This window comes from Nanorana parkeri, unplaced genomic scaffold (genome assembly GCF_000935625.1).
Source record: "Nanorana parkeri isolate BGI_ZX_2015 unplaced genomic scaffold, ASM93562v1 scaffold50, whole genome shotgun sequence".
Taxonomy (NCBI): domain Eukaryota; kingdom Metazoa; phylum Chordata; class Amphibia; order Anura; family Dicroglossidae; genus Nanorana; species Nanorana parkeri.
This window is the reverse complement of record NW_017306318.1, coordinates 1,863,213-1,886,754: the sequence shown is the minus strand read 5'-3', so window position 1 is coordinate 1,886,754 and position 23,542 is coordinate 1,863,213. Positions and strand designations below refer to the sequence as shown.

Genomic DNA, 23,542 nt, shown 5'->3' with positions numbered 1-23,542 from the left:
CTATCCTTCCAGGGCCCAATCCCCAGGTCCAAGGAAGAAGATCACTAGCAATGTGTAAACTCCAACACATAAGAATCAGGTTCAGGGCTTTGGCACGGGTAAGGTAGGCAACAGTAGATGGGGGGTGGCCCATCAAGTGAACCTTTCCCTTTGCCCTGAATGGGAAAAGTGACAGGTCAGGAAGGTACCATAGTATCACATTGGACAGGGGGGTTGGGACGTACCAATTTTTCTGTACGACCGCGACGGTCCCTGCAAGGACCAGTCACGTACACCGGTGACACCTTGCCGATCCCTGGTCACAACTTCTCCCTTCCACATCTCCCCCCATCCCTGGTCATAACTCCTCCCTTCCACATCACCTCCCATCCCTGGTCATAACTCCTCCCTTCCACATCACCCCCCATCCCTGGCCATAACTCCTCCCTTCCAAATCACCCGCCATCCCTGGTCATAACTCCTCCCTTCCACCTTACTCCCTCTCCCTGGTCACAACTCCTTGCTTCCTCCTCACCCCTTTCCCTCTTCACAACTCCTCCCTTCCACGTCACGATTTTTTCCCCCTGGTCATAACCAGGGATAGGCACGGACCAAGGCTGTGGCGGACATTTTCCAAAGTACAGACCTTTAAAAAACACTCTAGTCTGGTGTGCACACGCCTATGTATACGACAATTCAGAACTGAACCAGCTGTAGACGACTACAATTCCCAGTAAAACATTATACAGTAATGCAGAAAGATTTGAAGTTACATACTCTGTGTTGCTTCAGGTTCACGGCCTCAGAATCATGTCTCCAGGGTCTCAGGATGGATCTCAGGTGGTCAGTACGGGGATCTCTGGTGGTCGGTGCAGGGATCTCTGGTGGGCAGTGCGGTATTTAGTCAGACTCAGGACATTCCAACATACATTACAAAAATCTTGCATTTGATCAAATATGGGAGATAAAAGGGATGCTTTGGTGTTCCCTAAAAAGGCTTCCCCCACCCCTACCCCAGCACCAGGCCCCTCTTCAACCCTGGGCACCAGCTGCTTGCTACTCCTGTGCTGATCTCTGCAGAAGCAGCACAGTAGCAGCAAGCAGGTGGTGCCAAAGACTGAATAGGGGTCCGACGCTGGGGTGGGGCGGGGGAAGCCTTTGCAGAGGACAGCTGCTGTCCCCTGCAAAGGCTTGGCCTACCCCCACCCCAGCGTCTGGTCCCTATTCAGTCTTGGGCACCAGGCCAGCTGCTTGCTTTTACTGTGGTGCACGTGGGCAGGAAGGTACCATAGTATCACATTGGACAGGGGGGTTGGGACGTACCAATTTTTCTGTACGACCGCGACGGTCCCTGCAAGGACCAGTCACGTACACCGGTGACACCTTGCCGATCCCTGGTCACAACTTCTCCCTTCCACATCACCCCCCATCCCTGGTCATAACTCCTCCCTCCCACATCACATCCACCTATCAAGCCATTGTCGGTGGAGAATGTTTATAATTAGCGGGTGGGGCATTCATTTTAGGAGGTATATTGTAATGGAGGTATTTACACTGACCACCAATGTAACAGAGGTATTTACACTGACCACCAATGTAACTGAGGTATTTACACTGACCACCAATGTAACGGAGGTATTTACACCTACAGTTCTTGTATCAGACACCATGATTCCTATGGGCAGCACATACAATTCTTGTAAAGGACATGGGTTGCTATTGCAAACACATTCAGTTCTTAAATAAGACACTTTGGTTGCTATGAGCAACATAGACATTTCTAAAAGCCATCTTGATACATGAGGTCACATATAGTCTACTTTAGCTTACATTGGCAGCCCTACAGCCCAAGTGGCACGGCGCCATGGCACTTTGTTACCTCATGACAGAGCTGGCACGTGACTGGAGCGCCCTCTGCTGACAGCCGCCTAATAATGTCAGCCTGGGACGTCAGCAGGTGCGCGCACGTAGAAGGCGGAGGATAGCGCGCGCCCCCCTTTCATCGCACTTGCCTCTGTAGCATCGTCCAGGTGGGCGGTAGACGGGGCCGCGCACACGTGACCTGTCAGATGAGCGTGCAGGTGAGAAGCTGTGCACCGAGAGGCCGGGAGATGCTGGAGAGGTGACCCGCTCCGCCTGATGACACGGACTCCTCCCCCGTCCTGCAGGTAAATGGTGTCTTCTGTGGCTGTACAGGTGATACCACTGGGGGGGATCTCAATGGTTCATGTATATGTATGATCTATAGACATGTATGATCTGTCTGTGTATCATCTGTAGACCATGTATATGTGTGATCTATAGACCATGTATATGTGTGATCTATTGACGTCTGTGTATGATCTATAGACCATGTATGTGAATGATCTATAGACCATGTATATGTGTGATCTATTGACGTCTGTGTATGATCTATAGACCATGTATATGTGTGATCTATAGAGATCATACACAGGCAGATCATACATGGTCTATAGAGCATACACAGGCAGATCACACATATACATGGTCTATAGATCATACACAGACGTCAATAGATCACACATATACATGGTCTATAGATCATTCACATACATGGTCTATAGATCATACACAGACGTCAATAGATCACACATATACATGGTCTATAGATCATACACAGACGTCAATAGATCACACATATACATGGTCTATAGATCATTCACATACATGGTCTATAGATCATACACAGACGTCAATAGATCACACATATACATGGTCTATAGATCATACACAGACGTCAATAGATTACACATATACATGGTCTATAGATCATACACAGGCAGATCACACATATACATGGTCTATAGATCATACACAGGCAGATCACACATATACATGGTCTATAGATCATACACAGGCAGATCACACATATACATGGTCTATAGATCATACACAGGCAGATGTATACGTGTGATCAATGTATATCTGCTCTCTGTCTACATAGTGTTATTTCTGTGCATCAGTCTGATCATCATGTCTCTGTGTTGTGTTCATCCTGTGTGTGTTGTATTGTTATTTCCTAATCTGTGGAATGTTTATAGTCCGGGTTGTGTCTGTGGTATGTTATATGTGATTTCCATAATATTGACAATTCTCATCAGCTTATTCTGTAGTATCACCCATGATGTCTGTAACATTCACCTGATGTCTCTATCGGGGTCTGTAACATTCACCTGATGTCTCTATCGGGGTCTGTAACATTCACCTGATGTCTCTATCGGGATCTGTAACATTCACCTGATGTCTCTATCGGGATCTGTAACATTCACCTGATGTTTATCGGGGTCTGTAACATTCACCTAATGTCTCTATCGGGGGTCTGTAACATTTACCTAATGTCTCTATCGGGGGTCTGTAACATTTACCTAATGTCTCTATCGGGGTCTGTAACATTCACCTGATGTCTATCGGGGTCTGTATCATTCACCTGATGTCTCTATAGGGATCTGTAACATTCACCTGAATTCTGCCTCGGGGTCTGTAACATTCACCTGATGTCTCTATCGGGGTCTGTAACATTCACCTGATTTCTGCCTCGGGATCTGAAACATTCCCCTTCTGTTGACTGGGATCTGCCTTATGCACCTGATGTGTAATATTTCTGTAGTAGAGGTGCACCGAAATGGAAATTTTAAAACCGAAACGAAACCGAAATTAAAAAAATGTCAGACCGAAACCGAAAATGTTTTTTTATTTTTTCAATTTTTTAAAATATTTTATTTTTTCAATCTTTTTTTATATTTATTTTTATTTATGAATTCATTTTTTATTAAATATTTGTATTTTTTACTTTACTTTTAGGGGCTTTGGGGAAATATTAGGGGTCTAAACAGACCCCTGATATTTCCCTTTTAAAAGAGATTGAGTACACAGAGTCCTCAATCTCTTTTTCTGTGTTCCCTGTTATCAATGAACAGGAATCCTCTGAGTGTTCCTGTTCATTCATAACATGAGAACATATTGTTTTACTATAACTACAATTATGATGAATGGGGGGGATGTAGAGGTGATGTAGATCACTCCCATTCATTCATAATTGAGGATATAGTTAACATGCCATATCCTCAATGATGTACACACACTCAGCGATCACTGAGTGTGTGTGTACATTGCTTTTCTCTCTGACACGCTGCCACAGGAGGCTGAGCGAGCCGTGTAGAGAGGAGAGCTCAGCCTCCTGTGACAGCGCTGTCTCCGCCCCCACACCGCTCTGCCGGAATGTGATAGGCGGCTGAGCGGTGTGGGAGGAGAGACGCCGGCCGCTCACAGAGCTCTCGTCCTGACTCCTGCAGCGCTCGGCCGGCTGTCACTTTCTTTTCTCCCCGCTGGAACAGCGCCCACCGGGGAGAAAAGAAACCAGGTATGAGCCGATGTATCGGCCGAAACATGGCTCTTTCGACATTATGCCAAAAGTGCCATTTTCGGCCGATATGTTTCGGCGGCCGATATATCGGTGCAGCCCTATTCTGTAGTGTGTAGCACAGTGTCCTGTTGGTTGGTGCTGTGACTTTCCAGCACTGGGGGCATGGGACTACTTCCCTCCAGGACTTGACCCGGCCGTGGTCTGCTCCAGTGACACCTGCCTAACGGGATTTCCTGTCTCTTGGACAGGAAGTGAATGGAAATCTCCCCAATGGGAACACAGACCACAAAATTAAATAAAAACCCGACCCTTCCTTATTGTATCCAAAGCTAGAAAAGGAGTGTCTTTAGATACATAATAAACCTCCTGGGAAGATCCAAGGATGGCACAGACCTCCCCTCCCCCATCATGACAGTGTGTGTGTGTATAAGATTCATCTAATCCACCCTTGCTCTGTGTGATTCTCTGACTTGTGTGTCACCCGTGGATCTAGCTCTCCGTCCTGTATAATTATCCGGGCCTGTGCTGACCTGCGTACACATCATGCAATTGCTGCTGCTCTATACAGGTCGCCGTGACATGTTCACCGACAATCTTCCCTTTCATTGGCTCAGCATGTAGTGAATGATTAAAAGCTTATCCTCGTCTTTGATGTTGTGACCTATTTTATTTCTTACCTGATGTTCCTATAGGTCTGGCAAACTCCGGCCCTTCAGCTGTTGTAGAATGTCAAGTCCCATGAGGCATTGCAGAGGAATGCTGGGGTTTGTAGTTTCACCCCAGCTGGAGGCCGAAGTTTGCCTAGCCCTGCTATAGGGTGTGTGGGGTGAATGCCTGGAAATGTTGTTTGGTATGCTGTAGATATGATGGCCATAGACGGATCAATACATTAAACCATTCATATTTTCTCTTCTCTGGAAGCAGTAGTGAACAGCTAATACCTCTGGGCCAATGGAGAGATTTTTCCTCACTTCCTGTCCTAGGGACACAACAGGATGTAAGAGGTTATCTCCGTTAATTGACAGGAAGGTGAATGAGATCCAGCCTGGTTGGAGTTGGACTCAAAGGTGAATAAGATCCAGCCTGGTTGGAGTTGGATTCAAGGTGAATAAGGTCCAGCCTGGTTGGAGTTGGATTCAAGGTGAATAAGGTCCAGCCTGGTTGGAGTTGGATTCAAGGTGAATAAGGTCCAGCCTGGTTGGAGTTGGATTCAAGGTGAATAAGGTCCAGCCTGGTTGGAGTTGGACTCGAAGGTGAATAAGGTCCAGCCTGGTGGGAGTTGGATTCAAGGTGAATAAGGTCCAGCCTGGTGGGAGTTGGATAGATATATCTGTAGGTGGTGGGCTTTTGTTCTCTGTAGAATACTGACCAGTCCTTTTTGTCGTTGACAGCGGCCTCTTATTCAATGGCACAAGACCATGAGACCTCACTAGGAAGTTCTTCTTTGTCCACCTCCCTGGAGGCTGACTCGACCCTCCAAGAGAACTACGTGTGCACTCTGACCCCTGAACTCATCCAGAAGGCCAGAGAGGAACTTCAGGAGAAGCCGGAATGGAGACTACGTGATGTCCAGGCTCTCCGGGACATGATCTGGAAGGACTATCCGAACCTCAGGACCAGGGTGGATGACGTCTTCCTCCTCCGCTTCCTCAGGGCCCGCAAGTTTGACTACGATCGGGCCCTGCAGCTCTTAGTCAACTATTATGGCTGCCGGAAGGGCTGGCCCGAGCTTTTCACGGACCTGAGACCATCTGCTGTGAAGCCGGTGCTGGACTCTGGCTTCCTAACCGTCTTGCCTCAAAACGACATGCAGGGGAGACGCGTTGTCTGCATCCTTAGTCAAGTCTCTATACTGCTTGGAAATATCTGTAGAAATCTTGATCACCGCTTCTTGTTGTGTCATTGTCTTGCCCTCAGGCCGATGGAATCCCCGGGATTATCCAATGACGGAGAACATACGTGCCATGTACCTGTCCCTGGAGAAGCTGATCGAGTCAGAAGAGACGCAAGTGAATGGAATTGTCATCCTGGCCGATTACCAAGGGGTGGGCTTGTCTCAGGCTTCCCATTTTGGACCCTTCATAGCCAAAAAAGTGATTGGGATTCTGCAGGTATGAATAGAACTTCCTGTATAGTCAGCTATTGGCAGTTTAAGTGCACGGATGGGATGTGATGTCACTTCCTGTGACTTTGGTTTTAAAGTGGACCTGTCACAGAATCAAATTCCTGTTTTAGAAACCAGTGGTGGAAGCAGCTAAAGTGGAGCTAAGCTCGCCTGTACTATCTACCCCACCCGTGCTGACATCTTCACCCAGACTTCTTCCAGGTTCAGGATCTCCAGCCATATTGATTGTCTGGGCCAGAATGATCAAACTACTCCTCATGTGCACATGGGTTCATTCATTCTAGCACTGGGGCTTTCCTGCAGTTCAGCTTGAGTCCAAAATACAGAATCTATTACATTGCGTAACCCTCTTTAATAGTTAAAACACTATGGGGCCGATGTATAATCCTTCCTCCCAGTGTATAGCGAGTGAATGCCGTTCGTACGCCATTCCCACCACTAGATGGCGCCAAAGAGCAAAGCCAATTCCTACACTCCTTGGCGCCATCTTGTGGCGATAATTGTGTATGGTAAGGTCTATACATCAGCCATTATAAGAAGGCGAATTCAGCACAGCCGTATTGGTTTTTGCTTCTTCTGAAAGTCAAAACCTTATTGGCCATATTCCCTCCTCCAAGGGCATTCTGCAAGGAGTGTCACTGACTGTAAATTGTCATGTGACCAGTTGGGAGGACTGGTGGGAGGAAGCTAGAACACCCACAGGGACTGAAGACAAGCACGGCGAGAACATGTCAACTCCTTGCAGATTGGGGTCCGTTTACGTTTTCATGACCCAGTGCTGCACTGCAGGATTGCTAATCACTGAGACATTTTGCTGCCCCATTGGTGTTGGAAAACAATCCCCAGGCACTATAGATCTGCACATAGGCACCATAGGGCAGGGGTAGGCAACCTTGGCACCCCAGCTGTGGTCCCATTATCTTTCTGGCAGTTACATCTGTGGCTGTTAGTCTTGCAATGCCTTATGAAACTTGATGTTCCACAACAGCTTAAGGTTGCCTATCTCTGGTCTAGGGGAAACATAAACAGCAGATTTACTCACCTTACCCCTCGCTCCCCTGGAAGGAGACACACTCTCCTTTTAGCACTCTTGATTGTGATTAGTGAGTCACTGAAATAACTGATCTGGTGTTCTGGCCATCAAGTACATGGTTTTAGCAATGCAAGGCAAGTTTGAAATCACTAAGCCACTGTACTGCTTCAATGGCGTCAGACTTAAATATGACATGAGATAAAGCTCTGCACATATGTACTGTAGCAGGGGTGGGCAAACTCCGGCCCTCCAGCTGTGGTGGAACTACAAATCCCATGAGGAAGTGCAAGACTGTCACAACCACAGGCATGACTCTGAGGCAGATGCATTAATAAGAACTTTTTATATGCAGTCCCCCATGACAGGTTCCCTTTTATACATCTGAAGACTTGCCTACGTAGAGGCTGGATTGCAGGGGTCCCTGGGGCGGTGTTGTAAACAATACAGACGCACTTTTTGAGTACTTTCTATGAAGTCAAGTTGCTCACATTGAAGTATCTCTATGTCGGCCATTTGATCTAACTCCGCCTCTCACACAGGATGGTTTTCCGATCAGAATAAAAGCCGTCAACGTCATCAACGAACCGAGAATATTCAAAGGGATTTTTGCGATATTGAGGCCGTTTTTGAAAGAGAAGATTGTGAATCGGGTAAGTGTTCCGTGTACGTGACTTCCCTTTCCTGTAGTGTGATATAGCTCCTGGTTTAGCCTTGTATACAGGGCTGCATGGATTCCAGACAACTCTGGATTCATATTGGATCGGCGGATCCCGACATGAAGTTCTAATTCTGACTTTCCTGATCAGCATGCTTGTTCCAGGTCAGCCTCATAGTGACAGCCAGGCAACTAACATATTCAGAAGTAAGGCAACCTTGGTAGCCACTGTGTGTGTAAACTGATCTCCCTGCTCTCTAGGTCTGTTTTTTACAGCAAAATATATGAGAGCTTAATACGCTGGCGCTTCTGTTTGAGGCTTACCGCCTACTGGCTGCAAGTGGTATATATGAAATATTCATATTTAATATTTCCTGTGCCTGATAGACGGGTCCCTGACCCAACTTTTTTTCATTACAGTTAAACAGCACAGCCTGGTCACATGCCCACCCACAGCCTGTTTATTAGGCATCGAAGCAGCCGCAGCATGTGTTAGATTGACAGCACTGGGCAGTGCAGTAACACCTCATTGGTCCATAGTTCTGTCTTGTTAAAGGCTTGCTGTGCCGGGCATTACATAAACCAAATATAAATACAAATTGAGGTACTCATATGTGTACCAATCCCATGAGGCATTGCAAGACTCTGACGGCCACAGGCATGTGTTGGATTGACAGAGCTGGGGATTCTTGCAATGCCTCATGGGATTTTTACATACGAGTACCTCAATCTGTATCTATATTTGATATATATATGTATATATCAAATATAGATACAGATTGAGGTACTCGTATGTAAAAATCCCATGAGGCATTGCAAGACTCTGACAGCCACAGGCATGTGTTAGATTGACAGTGCTGGGCCACTGTAGACCAGTGAACTATGGACCAATGCAGGTTTAACACCTCATTGGTCCATAGTTCTGTCTTCCCCTCTCCTGGTTAAAGGCTTGCTGTGCCGGGCATTACACAAAGCATATAACTACAGATTGAGGTACTCGTATATGTTTTTGCAACAAATGAAATGGAGATTTTATATATATAAACTGTAAGTATCCTTGCAGGTATTTTAGACTGCTTATTTTGTCCTGTTTCCTGTCCAGTTTTTCCTGCACGGGTCAGACTTGAGCTCTCTCCACAGCAACGTGCCGAAGGCCATCTTGCCCGATGAATATGGAGGGACGGCGGGCAAACTGGATACCTCTGCCTGGAGTCAGATCCTCCTGGCGTCTGAAAATGACTTTGCACAAGGCTTCTACCAGGCCGACCTCGCCCGCGACGGCTCCCTACAAGGACTTGTCTTGAACGATTCCGAGTCCGACTACCTGCAGTGCGAGGAGTCCGCTCGTGGGGTGAAATCTCAGCTCTATTGTTACTGAATAGTATTTTTTTTTGTGTTGTCGGTTGTGTCGTACAGAAGAGGCCTCGGTATTCACACCCTTTCCTGTATCCTCATTTTACCTGATTTACTTGGCTGCTGTACAATCCTTCATGCTCAACCCTAATAATTGTGGTTCCTGTCGCCCTCCACGCAGTTTAAAAAAACAAAAAACAAATCCATTTGATCCATATATAAATAGTGCTGTTTTAATTACCTGGGAACTTTTTTAAATGGGAAGTTCCCATCAAACCTAATACGTTGGCTGAATTCTGAAACCAGGCTGTCAGTGGGCGTGTCGGTACTGGCTGCAGAAGTGTTAGAGAAGGATTAAGGAAACCTTTCCCGACGGTAATATTGCAGCACTTAGTAGACCCTATGAGCAGGGTTGAGTGCTGCAGTAGAACAATGGTTAGTAACTGAAGCTGTGACCTGTTGACCGCTGCAAAACAAATCCAAGCTCCATGTTTTTCGGGGGCTGCCCAGTCACGTCAAGGCACTGGTCAGAGTGGGGTCAATCTTTAAAGGGACCAAAATCTTTAAGGGGACTTAAAACTTTATAAAGGACATTTGCTGTCCTTGTTAGCAAGCACATTCCCTCCTTCCAGTTGGGTGAATGTTCACATAATGTTTATATACAGACCCCAGTATCCTGGCCAAAGGGGATTGGTGGAGTGACATTCAGGCTAACATTGGCTCACCCTCAACATGGAACCTTGCCTTTTTAAATGAGAACGTATGGCCAACTGTCATGGAGGAGGACACAGCAGCTTCATTATCGGCTTTGGACAGTATTTCACAGCTTCCGTTACTATGTTGGTATAGGCGAGTCATAAACATACATTAGGACATGAGTTTAAATCTGGATATCTTATACTGCAGTCTTATGGTTCGATTACAGAGGGAGGTACTCGGGCAGCATACAGAGTTCAGCCCCCCTCCTTCCAAAGTAATGGCCATCTAGAAGAGAAAAGGGAGTGCGTATGTTGACCACGGCATGCGGTAATTGCCAAATGCCTGGCTTTTAATTAATTTCCTAGATTTATCAGGAATGTAAAAAGGGTCTTCAAAGCACTTTTCAACTTTTTTTATGTTTTTATTTAGAAAAACAGACCAATGCAAATATTTTACAATATTGAGGTTAGAATTACAAGGTTACAATTTGAACTTGTGTAGTGGCAATGTATAATTTTGAGTTTAATGCTCAGGCCGATATGATAATGTTGACTCATTATGAGGTGACCATGTCTTGTTTCGATGGTGACCATGTCTTGTTTCGATGGTGACCATGTCTTGTTTCGATGGTGACCATGTCTTGTTTCGATGGTGACCATGTCTTGTTTCGATGGTGACTATGTCTTGTTGGAAATACAACTCCAGTGCCTCTTGTAGCTATATGTGATCCTGGAGGAATGTTTGGGCCTAGGGGTGCTCCAAGTTGGAAGGTTCATAGTAATACATCACTAGGTCCATCCTTAACATAATATGGAGTTGTGAGAAAGAATTCAGAGAAGACATGCATGGTGCTTCGGCTAATTCATCTTTCTGCAGGATAGCCATATGTCTTTCTTTTTAACATGAGTGACATGTCCATTTATGTGGACCATTTGACATAGGCATGTGTCTTTCGTTTTAACATGGGTGTCAGGATTGTGCATATGGACCATTTGTCATTTAGGTGCCATGCTTAGAAAACATCCACTGTTGTATTGATTAGTCTTGTGCAGTAATGAAGGAGATCCACTCACCCTATCTGAAACAGTCCAGGCCATCTGGTTGACACCTGGCCTCTTGGCATACATGACAGATAAGACCAATATCAAGGTATTTGTAAAGCTTATTTTCCTGGAGACACCAAAGAATGCTGGCAGTAGCATTGCAAGGTGTTTTCGATGCGAACAGTGAAACGGCAATAAGTGTAGTGACTGAAGATGGCCAACCCAATGTAAGATGAAAGAAGATCAGTTAAGAGCTTTGATTGGTTGCTGAGGGTCGTTGGAGTTTGTACACTTCCTGTTCGCTGTCTAACTGAATACACTATTAGTGGGTCTCCGCATCTGAATATAACCCAAAAGCTTGCTTGGATCTTCCTTGTTGTTCAGGTAATTCATAAGTTAAGGTTTCAGGAGCCTTGTTTGAGACAGACGATGGCTTCTTCCAGTGTGCAAAGGCAACAAGGCACTTTGGGTCAATGGTTTGATCCCAGATGTCCCAGGCCATTTTTTTCATGCTGCGGTTCTGTTGATGGGATTCTTCTCAATCTCACTCAGAATATGATTTCCTCCTCTATACCACGGTAGAGAATGCAACACATTTTGGGTGGTGGGGAAGGCAGGGCAGTACTTGGTCACTTGCTATGGCTAATTCAACATAATCCCGGGCAGAGCGGACTGTTTAGCACTTGGACTTCTATACACATGGGGAGAATTTAGCTGGATAGAAAGGTTTGTGCCTTTTTGAGGAAATCAATGTAACGACGATACCCTGTTGGGTGTAATCTTCCTGACATCCTGTATCGCGCTGTGGTTATACATTTTACAGAATTGCATGTCTTTGGCCTGAGCTGTGAAGCAATGACTTCTGTGACTTCCATGTTGTGAACTGATAAGAAAGATATTGCGTGTACTGTAAACTTAGTATTTCACATCACCGCCTGATCTGTTACTGTCAGGAAACGGTGGTGTACAAATTGAGGTCAGCAAGCCCCGTTTAGAATGAAACAAATTGAAACACTATGGCAGCTTTTTCTTCTCGCCACTGAAGTCTAGACCGCTTTTCCAAGCAGGTGCTAAGATACTCGGCATGTGGGCAGCCATTTTGAATAAATAATTTGCAGTGGCTGGGGCTCACGCGGCTTCCGATTTTAAAATAGGTGTCAAACTCTGCGACGTTTCCCCGGATTGTATTGTGAACTTAATATATAAAGTCAGTTTATTCATTGTTCAGTCTGCTTTACAGCACAGTAATTCTCTTTACATCCTACCAGGGTGCTTCCGGGCATTAAAAAGTGCCAATAACAGATACCTTATAAAAATGCAGGGCTCCTCTTTGTGCCATGCTGCCAAAGCTCCATCCATCAGGATCTGGTGAGAGATTTTACCCGGAATAAGGTGTAAGTGGAATGGTTTATATAAAGTTTTGGGGGTTCTTTTTATGAGGTCTACTAATCTCTGTAAATAAACAGGAATTTCTCTCCCCGTTCAGATGTACAGCCGACAGTTTTCTGTGTGGAGGGGAGGGATTGGTATGGGGACCTATTCTAGATCACAAATCAGCTGTTGCGCATATTGTAAAGCATGTAAATATCTAGATGAGTCACATTAAGCTACTTGTATTTCTGGTTTACTTTTTATGTAAAGTGCACGTCGTCCACAATAGAGGTGTGCCCTTATTGGTTGTCCAAAAAAAGGCAAGTGCTAAGCCAGGGGAGGAAGCCTGTCCACCCTGATGAATTGATAGGGTAAAAAAAAAACACCTATCGCGGTAAACTAAAAAGTTATATTTAGCCTATCCAACTCCATTTTGATATTGGTCACATGTCCACTTAAAGTGATCCTATCAGCCATTCTTACCAATTAGATGTAAAACTCTTACCTTTATTAGCAGAAAAGCCTCTTCTGAATGCCCCTTCCATGCTCGTCTCATTGTTTCAAAAGGGCTCAACTCCCCCTGGAGTTAAGTCCTACCTACCCAGTGCTCAACAGGATGCATTGGATAGGAGGATGGGTCTTGGCTCCAGGTGTGGGCTTAGACCTGCAGATGGAACGTCTCAACTAGTTCAGCGAGATCACCAAAGTGGTCAGAAGCATGCATTGGACAAGAAGAGGGTACGTGGGACTAGTCTCCAGGGGCTGGCTTATATTTGCAAATAGAAAGTTGCATCTAGTTCAGTGAGAGCGCCAACGTGATCAAAAGGATGCATTGCTCAAGAACATGGTAGGTGGGACTTGTCTCCAGGGGTGAAGTCAAAATGGGGCATCAGAAGGGTTTCCTAACAAAGGTAACAGTAACTCTCTATGATGGAGGACCTAAAAATGGCTTACAAATTCACGTTAAAGGGTACCTGTCACAGTTCAAGCTTACATCCAGCTGCCCTGAAAAGTCCCTGTAAGTAGTATGTGATTGGACATAGAGTTGATGATTTGATTAAGGTTCAGGTCACAAAAGAGCTTTCTAAGCCAGTGATTTCCCACAGACAAAACTATTTTCCTTCTGATTGTTTGCTGGAGTCAGAGCTTTCCTTGCGGACTCCACACTGAACTGGTACAGAGACTCCACGAGGAGTTGACAGGCTGTGAAATGTCACTGGAAAGTGTCTCTATATATGGTTTTTAGGGAATCACTTGTCTGCATAGGTATATTTTGCTTGGTATATAGGAATATTTTTATAATGGCAGGGTAACATTTCCTATCTAAAAGGGGGGGTAAAATTTCCTTTTTTTTTTTTTTTTTTTTTTTTTGTGTCATTCAAGGTTTAAACGCCATACATAAGCCAATTCTGCTTCCTCTTTGGTGTACTTACGGCCTTTTCCCTGAACATATTGGGGGTTAGGTGCAGGTTAATGATGGTGTGTATCTAAAAAATACAAATCTAGGTCAATATATAATACATAGTCAGTGTACGGTTTATACGTTCCCTCAGAAATCTGTCTTTCTATTCCCAGATGAAAGCTGAAATCGGGCTTTCAGGGGGTGTTTCTGTCTTGTGATGGGTGGGAGGTACTAAGGGAATAGCATCAGTGGTATGGAATCAGGAAACACATCCTAAGAGCTAAGATACCCATGCCAATGTAATCTCCGTCCTCTGGGAGCTTGCCACTTGTTGGCTGACCCATTTCCAGCACCTTGGAATCATTGTGTCACCAATAGGGGTAAGTACCACTAAGTGGTTGAAGCCTGGTTTTGGATAGAGTGAGGATGACTTGCATTTGCGATCATTTTTAGTTCTGTTTGTGACCCCATAGAGGAGAATTTTCCCTTTCTTCCTGTCTCTGTGTAGTGCATTCTTCTGTGTCCCCGTTGGCGAAAAGTTCCCAGCACTGCCTGTCCTGACAGGAAGTAAGGGGACATTCTTTCAATGAGCGCACAGACAGTAATAAAAACATTAGAGACTGTAACTCTTCCTCACTCCATTCCAAACAAAATAAAACATTTTAGTCTGGACTGTGGCTTTTCAGATGCAATTGCTGGCGTAGCTTAGCTCTAAATTCCTGTTGTACCATTCTGTTACATCAAATAACATTGTTGTGTTGCTTCTGTGTCCCCCAGTATTTGGTACAGTAGGTAGAGTTACCCACAGCACACAGGCTACTATGGAGCTGCTAACAAATAATGAAATCACTGCTGGGATTTGTAGCTCCCCAATCAACAGAACTCCTAAATGGAAAGCAGGGCGCAGCAGCTGCTACTGTTTTCAATTTTCCACTCCCTACTATGGAAAACAGATTTTGAATTGAATGATGTAAGCTGAGTATGAGCCACATTTCCTGATGGGAAACCCGTAAAAGTTATGCCCACCCCAGAAGGTGCCGTGTATTATAGGGTATGCCCTATGACAGTCATTTATATCCCTTCTATGGATCTAGCTGCATGGTAGTCTGTGTGCCTAAGAGAAAAGATCAAACTCTGTCTCTATTTAATGTTGTTCTGAACGAAATGTTTATTTTTCTATCTGGTTCATCCATTAACATTTTATAAAGAGGTGAGAACCAAATTAAAATGTCAATTTGTATTTGCTGCAGGGGCAGGCAACCTCAGCTGGTGTGGAACTACCATGAGGCATTGCAAGACTCTTGCCAGTCGCAGGCAAGTCTCCCATACATGCTGGGATTTGTAGTTTCATGACAGCTGGAGTACCAAGGTTGCCTACCCTTGCTGTGCTGTGAGATTTTGAGACGCTGACCTGGGATAAGCATGCTGCAAGTGAGGTCAGCTTGTGATCTGCTAGTATTGGGTCAGTGATCAGAATGATATCCAGGTAACTAGCATTTTCAGATACCACAGCTTGGGTATATACCGTGCAATACCTGTGCTTAGGGCTGTGTGGCTTTCTCTCTCATGCCACTATTCTTTAGTCATTCCCAGGTAGCATCTCAGACTGGAAATCTGACATTTGCAAGGGATGTTTTCACACAGTCTACTTAGATAGCTCATCCCTCCTTTCCTGAATAATTTCTCTATAGGCTGAGACCAGCCAAAAGAAAAAAAATGTATCCAGGTAATGGGAAAGAAGTAAGAGAAAGGAACTTGGGGTTTTCACAGCTGCTATCTAGAGATTTCCATACAGATGTAACATGGCAGAGGAAGCAATAAAGAGAATGCACCAATGCTATGAACACGTAGATGGGATAGCAAGAGGAAAGGTTGTGGGTCCCTTTAATTATTATTATTACTACTGGATGGCATTCAGGGTCACATGTAACTCCAGCTGGAACCTTTTAGTTAAAGCCCAACTCCAGGGAGATAGTCGGCCTCTCATGGGGGTTGCCCATGTGGTCTAAGGGTTAACTGCTTGTGTATGCCTAGGGGTCAGAAGATTACTTACCTGATCCCCACTCACCTGGCAATCAGCGCCCTGCTCTTTTCCTCTGCTCCGGGTGTGGACTCGCATACAAGGCAGGTCTATAGAGCCTGATTGTACTTGATGACCTCAAGGCTCTCAGGCTGGGCACACACCTTACAACCATCACAAGACTTTTGTCTTGCGATGGTTGTAAGGTACTTAAAAAAACGTACGATCTGCCCATCTTACATAGGCAGATCGTACTTGCGATGATCGCAAGCCATGCCCCCTGAGGGGCGGGCTTCCGATGACCGCAATGCCGAACGGGCAGTGTGCGCTACGATGCTCGGCGGGTTTTGAAACATGTTCGTAAGTTTAAAGTCGTGCGGCCTTACAGTAGTAGAGGTCGCACGGCTTCCACACACCTTACGATAATCGTACGATTTCACGCTATTATCGTAAGGTGTGTGGGGACCTTTAGACTGCCGGAGTGAAAGGGAGAAGAGGCTGCAGAACCAATCTAGCAGCCCAGGGGAAGTGGGGATGAGGTAAGTTTAACTGATTCTCCCCCCCCATGCTCCCTAAACATATAAGAGCAAGGAAACCCTTACAGTGAGGGGGGCAGCCCCAGTGCAAGAAAAATCTTTTTGTTTCCAAGGATTGTGCTTTAAGTTATTTTGTTATACTCCCTACTTGATAAGTGCCAGAGAGAACAGGAAGAGATGAGGGGTTAGGAAGTGGCATCTCCCTAATAAGGACAAAGCAATAAATGTTTTTTTGTGTTATAACCTCAGTCAGGTTTTGCTTGTGTCCACATTGACGAGATATCCTCCAGGTGATGATCAACCAAAAAGGGAAATCTCTCCCAATAGAAGACACAGACTACGAATACAATGAAGGATTTAGCTGGAGTTGAGCTTAATATAAGCACGTGCACAAACCAGTGCTCGAGTCTTGTATGATTTGTCTAGCATGGCACATCCAGTGGACACGGACGAGAAAAGAAAAAGCAAAACACAGTTTCTTTAGAGTATATTATATATTAAACAGTGTATACATTACAGTGCAAATCCAAGTGCTAGAGATGGTCTCGTACTTAGCTGTACCTCCCGGCCACACAGCAGAAGGCTTTGCATGAGCTGGGACATCAGTCAGCCTATCAGGTCACTGAGAAGTGGTGACATCACCGATGCATATGGCCGGGTCGCCCATAGTAAACAATTGTTTGCCAGGAAAAACATGACTGGTTGCTTTGGACAAGAGAAGCCATCTATGATGTCATCAGTTTCTAGTGAACCGAAAAGCTCGGGAATTCCTTCACAACACAAAATGGCCGCCTCCGGTGGATGTAGATAAAAACAAAAAAAAGACAAGCCATAAAGCCATTCTGTTCCTTTTTAGAACTACAATTCAGGCAGCATGAACATTAAGCTGTGAGGAGGGGGCTATACAGTATACTACTAAGTTTTGGATGGTGCAAGAAACAACTAAAACCCCTGTCTGCTGTTTTTGGCTATATGGCCTGGTAAGGGAGATTTATCTTCACTTCCTGTCCAGGTGAGGGGACATCCCCTCTTAGACAACTCTCAGGTGTCCCCATTAAAAGGTTGTACATATTTGCTATATTTTCTATCCTGACGGGTCACCAGAGAACAGAGAGAATGGATCTCCCCAGTGGCTCTACAAAAAGTACCCTTCAAGTAGGGCCTCCTTGCACTGCAAGAGTTAAAGGCTCATTAAGTCTAGGGGGTAGAGTAATAAGGTGTAATACTTGCCTTATTTCTTGCTCCAATAGCTTTATGGCACTCCAGGCTGTGGGCAGCCCTCCCTGTCTCTTGTACAATGCAAGCCTGCATTGTATGGCCCCTTTCACACGGGTGGTTCGATGGGGTCCACCTGTCAGCTTTTCAGGCAGACCCAATTGGATGCCCAATGCCAGTCTATGGGCAGCCAAGACTAAAGAGACAGGCATCCAGTTACCCACGACTCCGGCCAGGTCTGGAAAACCAAACGGAACAGAGTTCCGTTGTGCCGGATTAGGCGTAATCTGATGTTAACAGACACATGTCCATTTACAATCGACTGCCCATAGACCGGCATGGGGATCCGGCAGTTTCAGTGCTTTCCTCCATCGCTAGGCGGAAAGAAAAAAAACCTGTGTGTGGACCAGAGGCATCCCATCTGTACTGCTCCGATCAGGAGGGGATCCGTGTATGATCAGTACGTGTGAAAGGGGCTTGAATGATGACATCAGACAGAGCGCTGAAGAGAAGAAGCTTTGCAGGGGAGTCCCAGAGCATGGAGAAAGTCTGCTGGAGCAAGGAATATGATAATTATTACATCCTAGTCAGCTACCTCTTAATATACAGACTTTATCATTTAGACTTCATTAGCATATAACCCTTACAGTGCCAGGGGCCCTACTGCAAGAGTACTTTTTACTAAAATCCTGGAGTACAGCGTCACTACGCCATCAAAACCATTAAAAATAAAAAGCTTTAAAAACATTAGAATGACATGAGTCAGTGTTAAGCCAATGGTCTGTATTCAGGCCTGGTCCCATCATGGCACAAGTACTGTACGCCATATCATACTTAGTCTTTGGTCAGCTTCATTGGCCCATTAAGTGCCATAACACACAACTTGACATATAACAACCTAGAAAGGAACGCTCAAGGCACCGTGCCGAACTCCAGCCCTAAAATGGACCATTAACATTGTATGCTTTGCCCACTTCCACAGGCAGAGCATAGGTTCACTTTAAGGACCGCCATGAGATCATTAATAGCTATTACATTACAACACAAGCCTTGCCCAGCCAATGCCAAGGATGGTATTCAAAGGTTTTATTCAGCCAGCTGAACCTCCGCCGCTTGAATTACTGGCAGATATAGATAATGCAGGTTCTGGTCAGTTGCTTGTCCGCAATTAAATCGGCAACAGAACCCAAATAATTTAAGTCAGTAAATCAAGAGCAGATTTTGTAACCCAAATGAAGAAATAGTCACCAGCAGACCAAATAGTGATTTAGCAATAGTCCATTTAATGACACATTGCCATTCTATGCAAGCGCTTTGCACGGGTCTTTGGATGTTCCGGTAAGGAGTGCAGCAAGACCTCTGGCTCCTCAGATTTTGTAAACCAGCGCGGTTACAAGACCCCCAGTCATTTTGCCAAGTTGCTGTAGAAACAGGTGCAAGTGCCCCAACAAAGTCCACACACATATCTATACTGAAGGAAGAGGGGGTGGGGGGAGATGATCAGCTTTATTTATAATCTCATCATTGCATCCCCAGTTATATCTGTACAGATAAAACCTGTCCTGGCTATTTAACAACAGTCTCTATGGGTCAATAGTCATGGCTTCTTTACATACAGATGAGATCAAAGAAAATGGGGTGAGGCTACTCAGCCAATGGCACTATATCGAGATAGAGAGATTGCACCTGTTTTCAAAGACAACTTAGCGTAGGGAATCTGGAAGCTGAATAATAAAACCCAATAAGAATGATTATTAAAAAGGTCAGCGCTGCTTCAGTTTGGGATAGCGGTCGATAGACTGAGTCCCCCAAGAGCTTCCTTTATCTCTTAGGGATTCTGGCGAGGAGATTCTGGTACCTGTGTTCCCGACTCCGCCCACATCACAGAGAATACAACAGGGCTGCCGCAAAGCGTTATCTTTCCAGTGAGAGATAGAAAGTAGCTGGTGGGTGCTTCAATGCACCAACATTCACCCCCAAACGTAAAATATCTGTATTGGAGGGAACGCTGCAATGCTCTGCATCCAAACACACAACTGATACCTAACAAATGCTGAGCAAACATTTACATCAACATTTTCTTTTCCTTCCATAAACCAAACTCATTACAAGACAAAATGTGCATTTTTTTCCTTCAAAATCAGTATAGAGATATAGAAAAATGTATCGAATATATTACTGAAAAGACAAATAAAAATGTTCTTTGATACAATAGATCAGCTCAGCAGAAGTACACATAAAGCAGCAATAAAAGCATGAAAAAGCTTCGACAACAAATTAAAGTTTTCATTACCAGAGCAGTAAAAGATGGCTTTTTTTTATTTTTGCTAATGGAATTATTTAAAGCAGACCTGTCATCAAGAAAGCCTTTTCTGTTGTTGTAATCATCCTACAATAAGTCTTTATTTTCCTGTACAACTTCTTCCTGCGGGCCCTCCCCTTCAATCCCAGAGTCACTGAACTTCCAGTAGTGTGGGACCTCCACTAAGCTGTCTCACAAAGCCTGGTTTCATCTGATAGAGGCCGTTTCTGCTGTGTAGACAGTCAATTGTTTCTTAAGAGTATGGGAAGTGTTTTCCTTTATCTAAGGAAAGGTCAATTTAATTTTTTTTTTAAATGCAACCCCTCCCCTTCTTTATTCTAAGCTAGAAATCCCCCATGAAGACAGCAGCAGCCTTCATCTTTGTTTACAGCCTCTGCTCCGGCTATGGAATGTCCCTCGGCTTCCTCACATCTAATGCAAGTCAATGAACCTGCATAAGAGGCGATGACGTCAGCAGCTTTTTTTTGAGCCCCCTAGACAAAATGAGCACTTAGCCCTTGATGTGCAGGGGTAGCCCAACTGCAAGGGTATTTTTTTTATTTTCCTAGAGTTCTTCTTTAACTCTACCCACCATTGATAACAGTTCTGTGATTGGTAACCTATAAAAGGAAGATGTTACAGTGGAATAATAGGTAGGTCATTCAGCTAGTAAAAAAGGGTAAACCCCCTAGGGTGCATACACGGATCTTCTCTGCCATTGACAGTAACTCCCCATAGACTCCTACAGTACAAAAGCTAAGAGTATGGTCCACATAAAGCCTATGACGATTCATCTCACAGGCATGCAAGAGCACATGTTGGGCCTGAAGCTGACAACCAGGAGGAGGCTACCCAATGCTGAGCAGGAAGCTGGGGGTTCTAGGTTAGGTTTGGGTTTCATTTTACTAAAAGCAGGCAACATAAGAATAAAAGGTTAAGTGCTGACAGTGCACTGCTTTATAATAATAGAATGCCCTGTAGGGGATGACAGTACAGACTCCAAGTGCTTAGAATTATGGGAACGCTGAATGGAGGTGGGGTGCGGCTTGATTTGACTGAAAAGCCAAGATTATCATTCAATGACCTCCTGAGCTAGGGAGGGCCCCCCCTATATTGCACATCAATTCTGACAAGAAAATAAAATCTAGGTCCAGGCACTTTTGGGTGATCTGCTGTAAGATAATTGTTTAGGAATCAATTTGGCTTTCTTGATGACGGGTGCACCCCGAGCAGACTTTAAAACCGGGGAGGGTTGTTAACAAAAAAGACAAGGCGGATTGGGAGACATCTAATTGAAGTCTCTGTTGGGACAGATGACGGGAGCGATCAGTGTCCAGGTGTAGATCAATAGACACACCCAGCTAGAGGAGATCTTCACCCAAACAGCCGGCCACTTGCTTGTTATAGTCTTCAAATCTGCATCCGGGCTAGGGGGGAAAAAAATAAAAAGGCATTGACAAATGACACAGAGCATTTACTCCATTTTTATGTGCGTTATCAACACCCGGTGACGTGCTTATAATATACATTTTCATTTGCCGTCACTGTCAACAATATTCCCTTGAGGGCTAGTTCACACCAGCCTAATGCACATCAGTGCCTAGTGCACACCAGGCACTGATGTGCCACGCATTCCGGTGCAGCTGATCGCATTGCAGCTGGAGGGCGTGGGTGCGGTGCTATTGAGTTAAATGCACTGCAACGCTCCAAAACAAAGTGAGCCGGCTGGAATGCGAACCATGTGCGTTACGGCCAGAATCGGGCTGGAATGCACTGAGGCTGGTGTGAACTAGCCCTTAATACACATAATAAAACTCATCTCCATAACACAAGACAAAGGTGTACTGTAACCCAGCAGGGTAAAACTGCGCAAGGCTGACAACACTGTCTGGGACTTCAGTGCAGCAGGAAGAGAGAGTGTCAGCTCACTACAGGAAAATAGGAGCTCATTAGGGTTCTGACAAATCAACAGGTATTGTCTCTACACTTGCAGCATTTGTAAAGAGACAAAACATGGAGAAATGTTTATTTTGCCCAGGCGTACACTTTAACCCTCTGAGAAGAATGATGGATTACCAAATGTTGGAGGGCGCTGATGTAAAAATCTATTCACCTCCTAATAGGGTGACATTCGGGAGTCTGTTTAAACAGCCCCGATGCTACGTCGTCAGTCACGAAGGGGTTAATAATGCAGTAATGATAAGCACTAAAAACAGATTTGGTTCTTATAAACGGGAGTGGAATACATATAGTATAAAAAAAGTCAAATGCTGAGCCCGCCTCTCTAACTATAGGGCCATGTGATTGACTCCCGTTCCATAGTGAGCAGTCTGCATACTGAGAGCATCTCTTACCTGTACCAGTTGGTGAGGGTCATCATAATGTAGAGGGAAGCCAGACACAGCATGAAGTGGAAGAAGCAATAGCTGTACTGGACGCCATCCTTCTCATTATCCACCACACGACGCACCTCCCCCTCCTCGCCGTCCGAGCCGTTTCCTACGGTGTCATCCAGCATGGGTGTTTCACTGCCGGATAAGGTGAGCTTGTTCACTTGGCTGTTGGTCGAGTTTCGGATGCTGCAAGAAAAGTGCATAAAGTTTAATAAGACAAAACAAGAAGACTGCAAGTACAATGCCTCTTACATTAAAAATGACACACATTTTATAAAAAAAGTTCTCCATTAAAGCCCATATCCGGGCAAAGAAAAAAATATGCCCTTGCAGTGGGGCTACCCCCACATTGCAAGGGTTAAGTGCTAGTTTTTTTCTAGGGGGCTCAAATAAAGCTGTTTTACTTACCTGATTCCGGCTCCTGCGGCAGGTAGTACTCACCTCTCCCCCTCCGCTCCACATGTTAGGACTTTGCCTCACCATCCTCACACGGCTAATGCAGGTCAATGGACCTGCATAAGACACGATGATGTAATTGGTCCTTCGTCTGCTGGAGCCAAAGGCAGAAGAGGCTGCAGGTACTGGTCCAGCAGCCCGGGAAGAAGAAGGGACCAGGTAAGTAAAGCAATTTTATAACTATCCCCTAGACATAAACGAGCACTTGACCCGCGCACTGTGGGGTTAGTCCCGCTGCAAGTGTTTTTTATTTTGCCTGGAGATTGGCTTTAACCCTTTCGCTGCCAAGCCCTCCGGAACATTTTTCAAATCAGCTGGCCAAGCAATTTTTGAATTTTCTGCAATTTTTTCCTATTGATTTGATTTTCAACTGCTGCGTTGCTAGCGTTTGTAAAAGACCCCCCAAACCATATATTTTCTGAAAGCGCAGGCCCGGTAGAATAAAAAGATGGCGATTCTAAATTTGTAGGCCCTGCGATAATTGCGCAAATGTTTCTCAAATTAATATTAAACCGAAAAAAATACACAATTCAATTGTTAAAACACACTAAAATCAGTATCCGTGCACAAAAAAAA

General features: G+C 45.0%; 2 protein-coding genes across 3 annotated transcripts in view; one reads left to right on the top strand and one right to left on the bottom strand.

The window, feature by feature from the left end:
- Nucleotides 1-1,966: 1,966 nt before the first annotated feature.
- Nucleotides 1,967-9,689, top strand: TTPAL (alpha tocopherol transfer protein like). Its single transcript, XM_018574673.1, has 5 exons — nucleotides 1,967-2,147; nucleotides 5,755-6,201; nucleotides 6,281-6,474; nucleotides 8,061-8,171; nucleotides 9,279-9,689. Exons 2-5 carry the CDS (start codon nucleotides 5,769-5,771, stop codon nucleotides 9,552-9,554), a joined length of 1,014 nt encoding a protein of 337 aa, XP_018430175.1. The 5' UTR covers nucleotides 1,967-2,147; nucleotides 5,755-5,768; the 3' UTR covers nucleotides 9,555-9,689.
- The window catches only part of SERINC3 (serine incorporator 3), a 31,693-nt gene continuing 15,753 nt past the window's right edge, over nucleotides 7,603-23,542 (bottom strand). The window contains exons 9-11 of one of the 2 annotated variants that reach the window (XM_018574664.1): nucleotides 22,472-22,696; nucleotides 21,387-21,544; nucleotides 7,603-7,613 (exon numbers count right to left, since the gene is read on the bottom strand). In XM_018574664.1, coding sequence (XP_018430166.1) covers nucleotides 21,406-21,544; nucleotides 22,472-22,696 — 364 coding nt within the window. In that variant the 3' untranslated portion in view covers nucleotides 7,603-7,613; nucleotides 21,387-21,405. Of the gene's footprint in view, nucleotides 7,614-21,183; nucleotides 21,545-22,471; nucleotides 22,697-23,542 lie in introns of those variants that run through there. The other variant, XM_018574658.1, reaches the window with a different exon arrangement.

Excerpts from the sequence above, each read along its gene's own strand:
- TTPAL (XM_018574673.1), top strand. The coding sequence starts at position 5,769 with ATGGCACAAGACCATGAGACCTCACTAGGAAGTTCTTCTTTGTCCACC. Across the intron at positions 6,202-6,280 it reads ACGCGTTGTCTGCATCCTTA|GCCGATGGAATCCCCGGGAT; the intron begins GTCAAGTCTCTA and ends TCTTGCCCTCAG. Across the intron at positions 8,172-9,278 it reads AAGAGAAGATTGTGAATCGG|TTTTTCCTGCACGGGTCAGA; the intron begins GTAAGTGTTCCG and ends TTTCCTGTCCAG.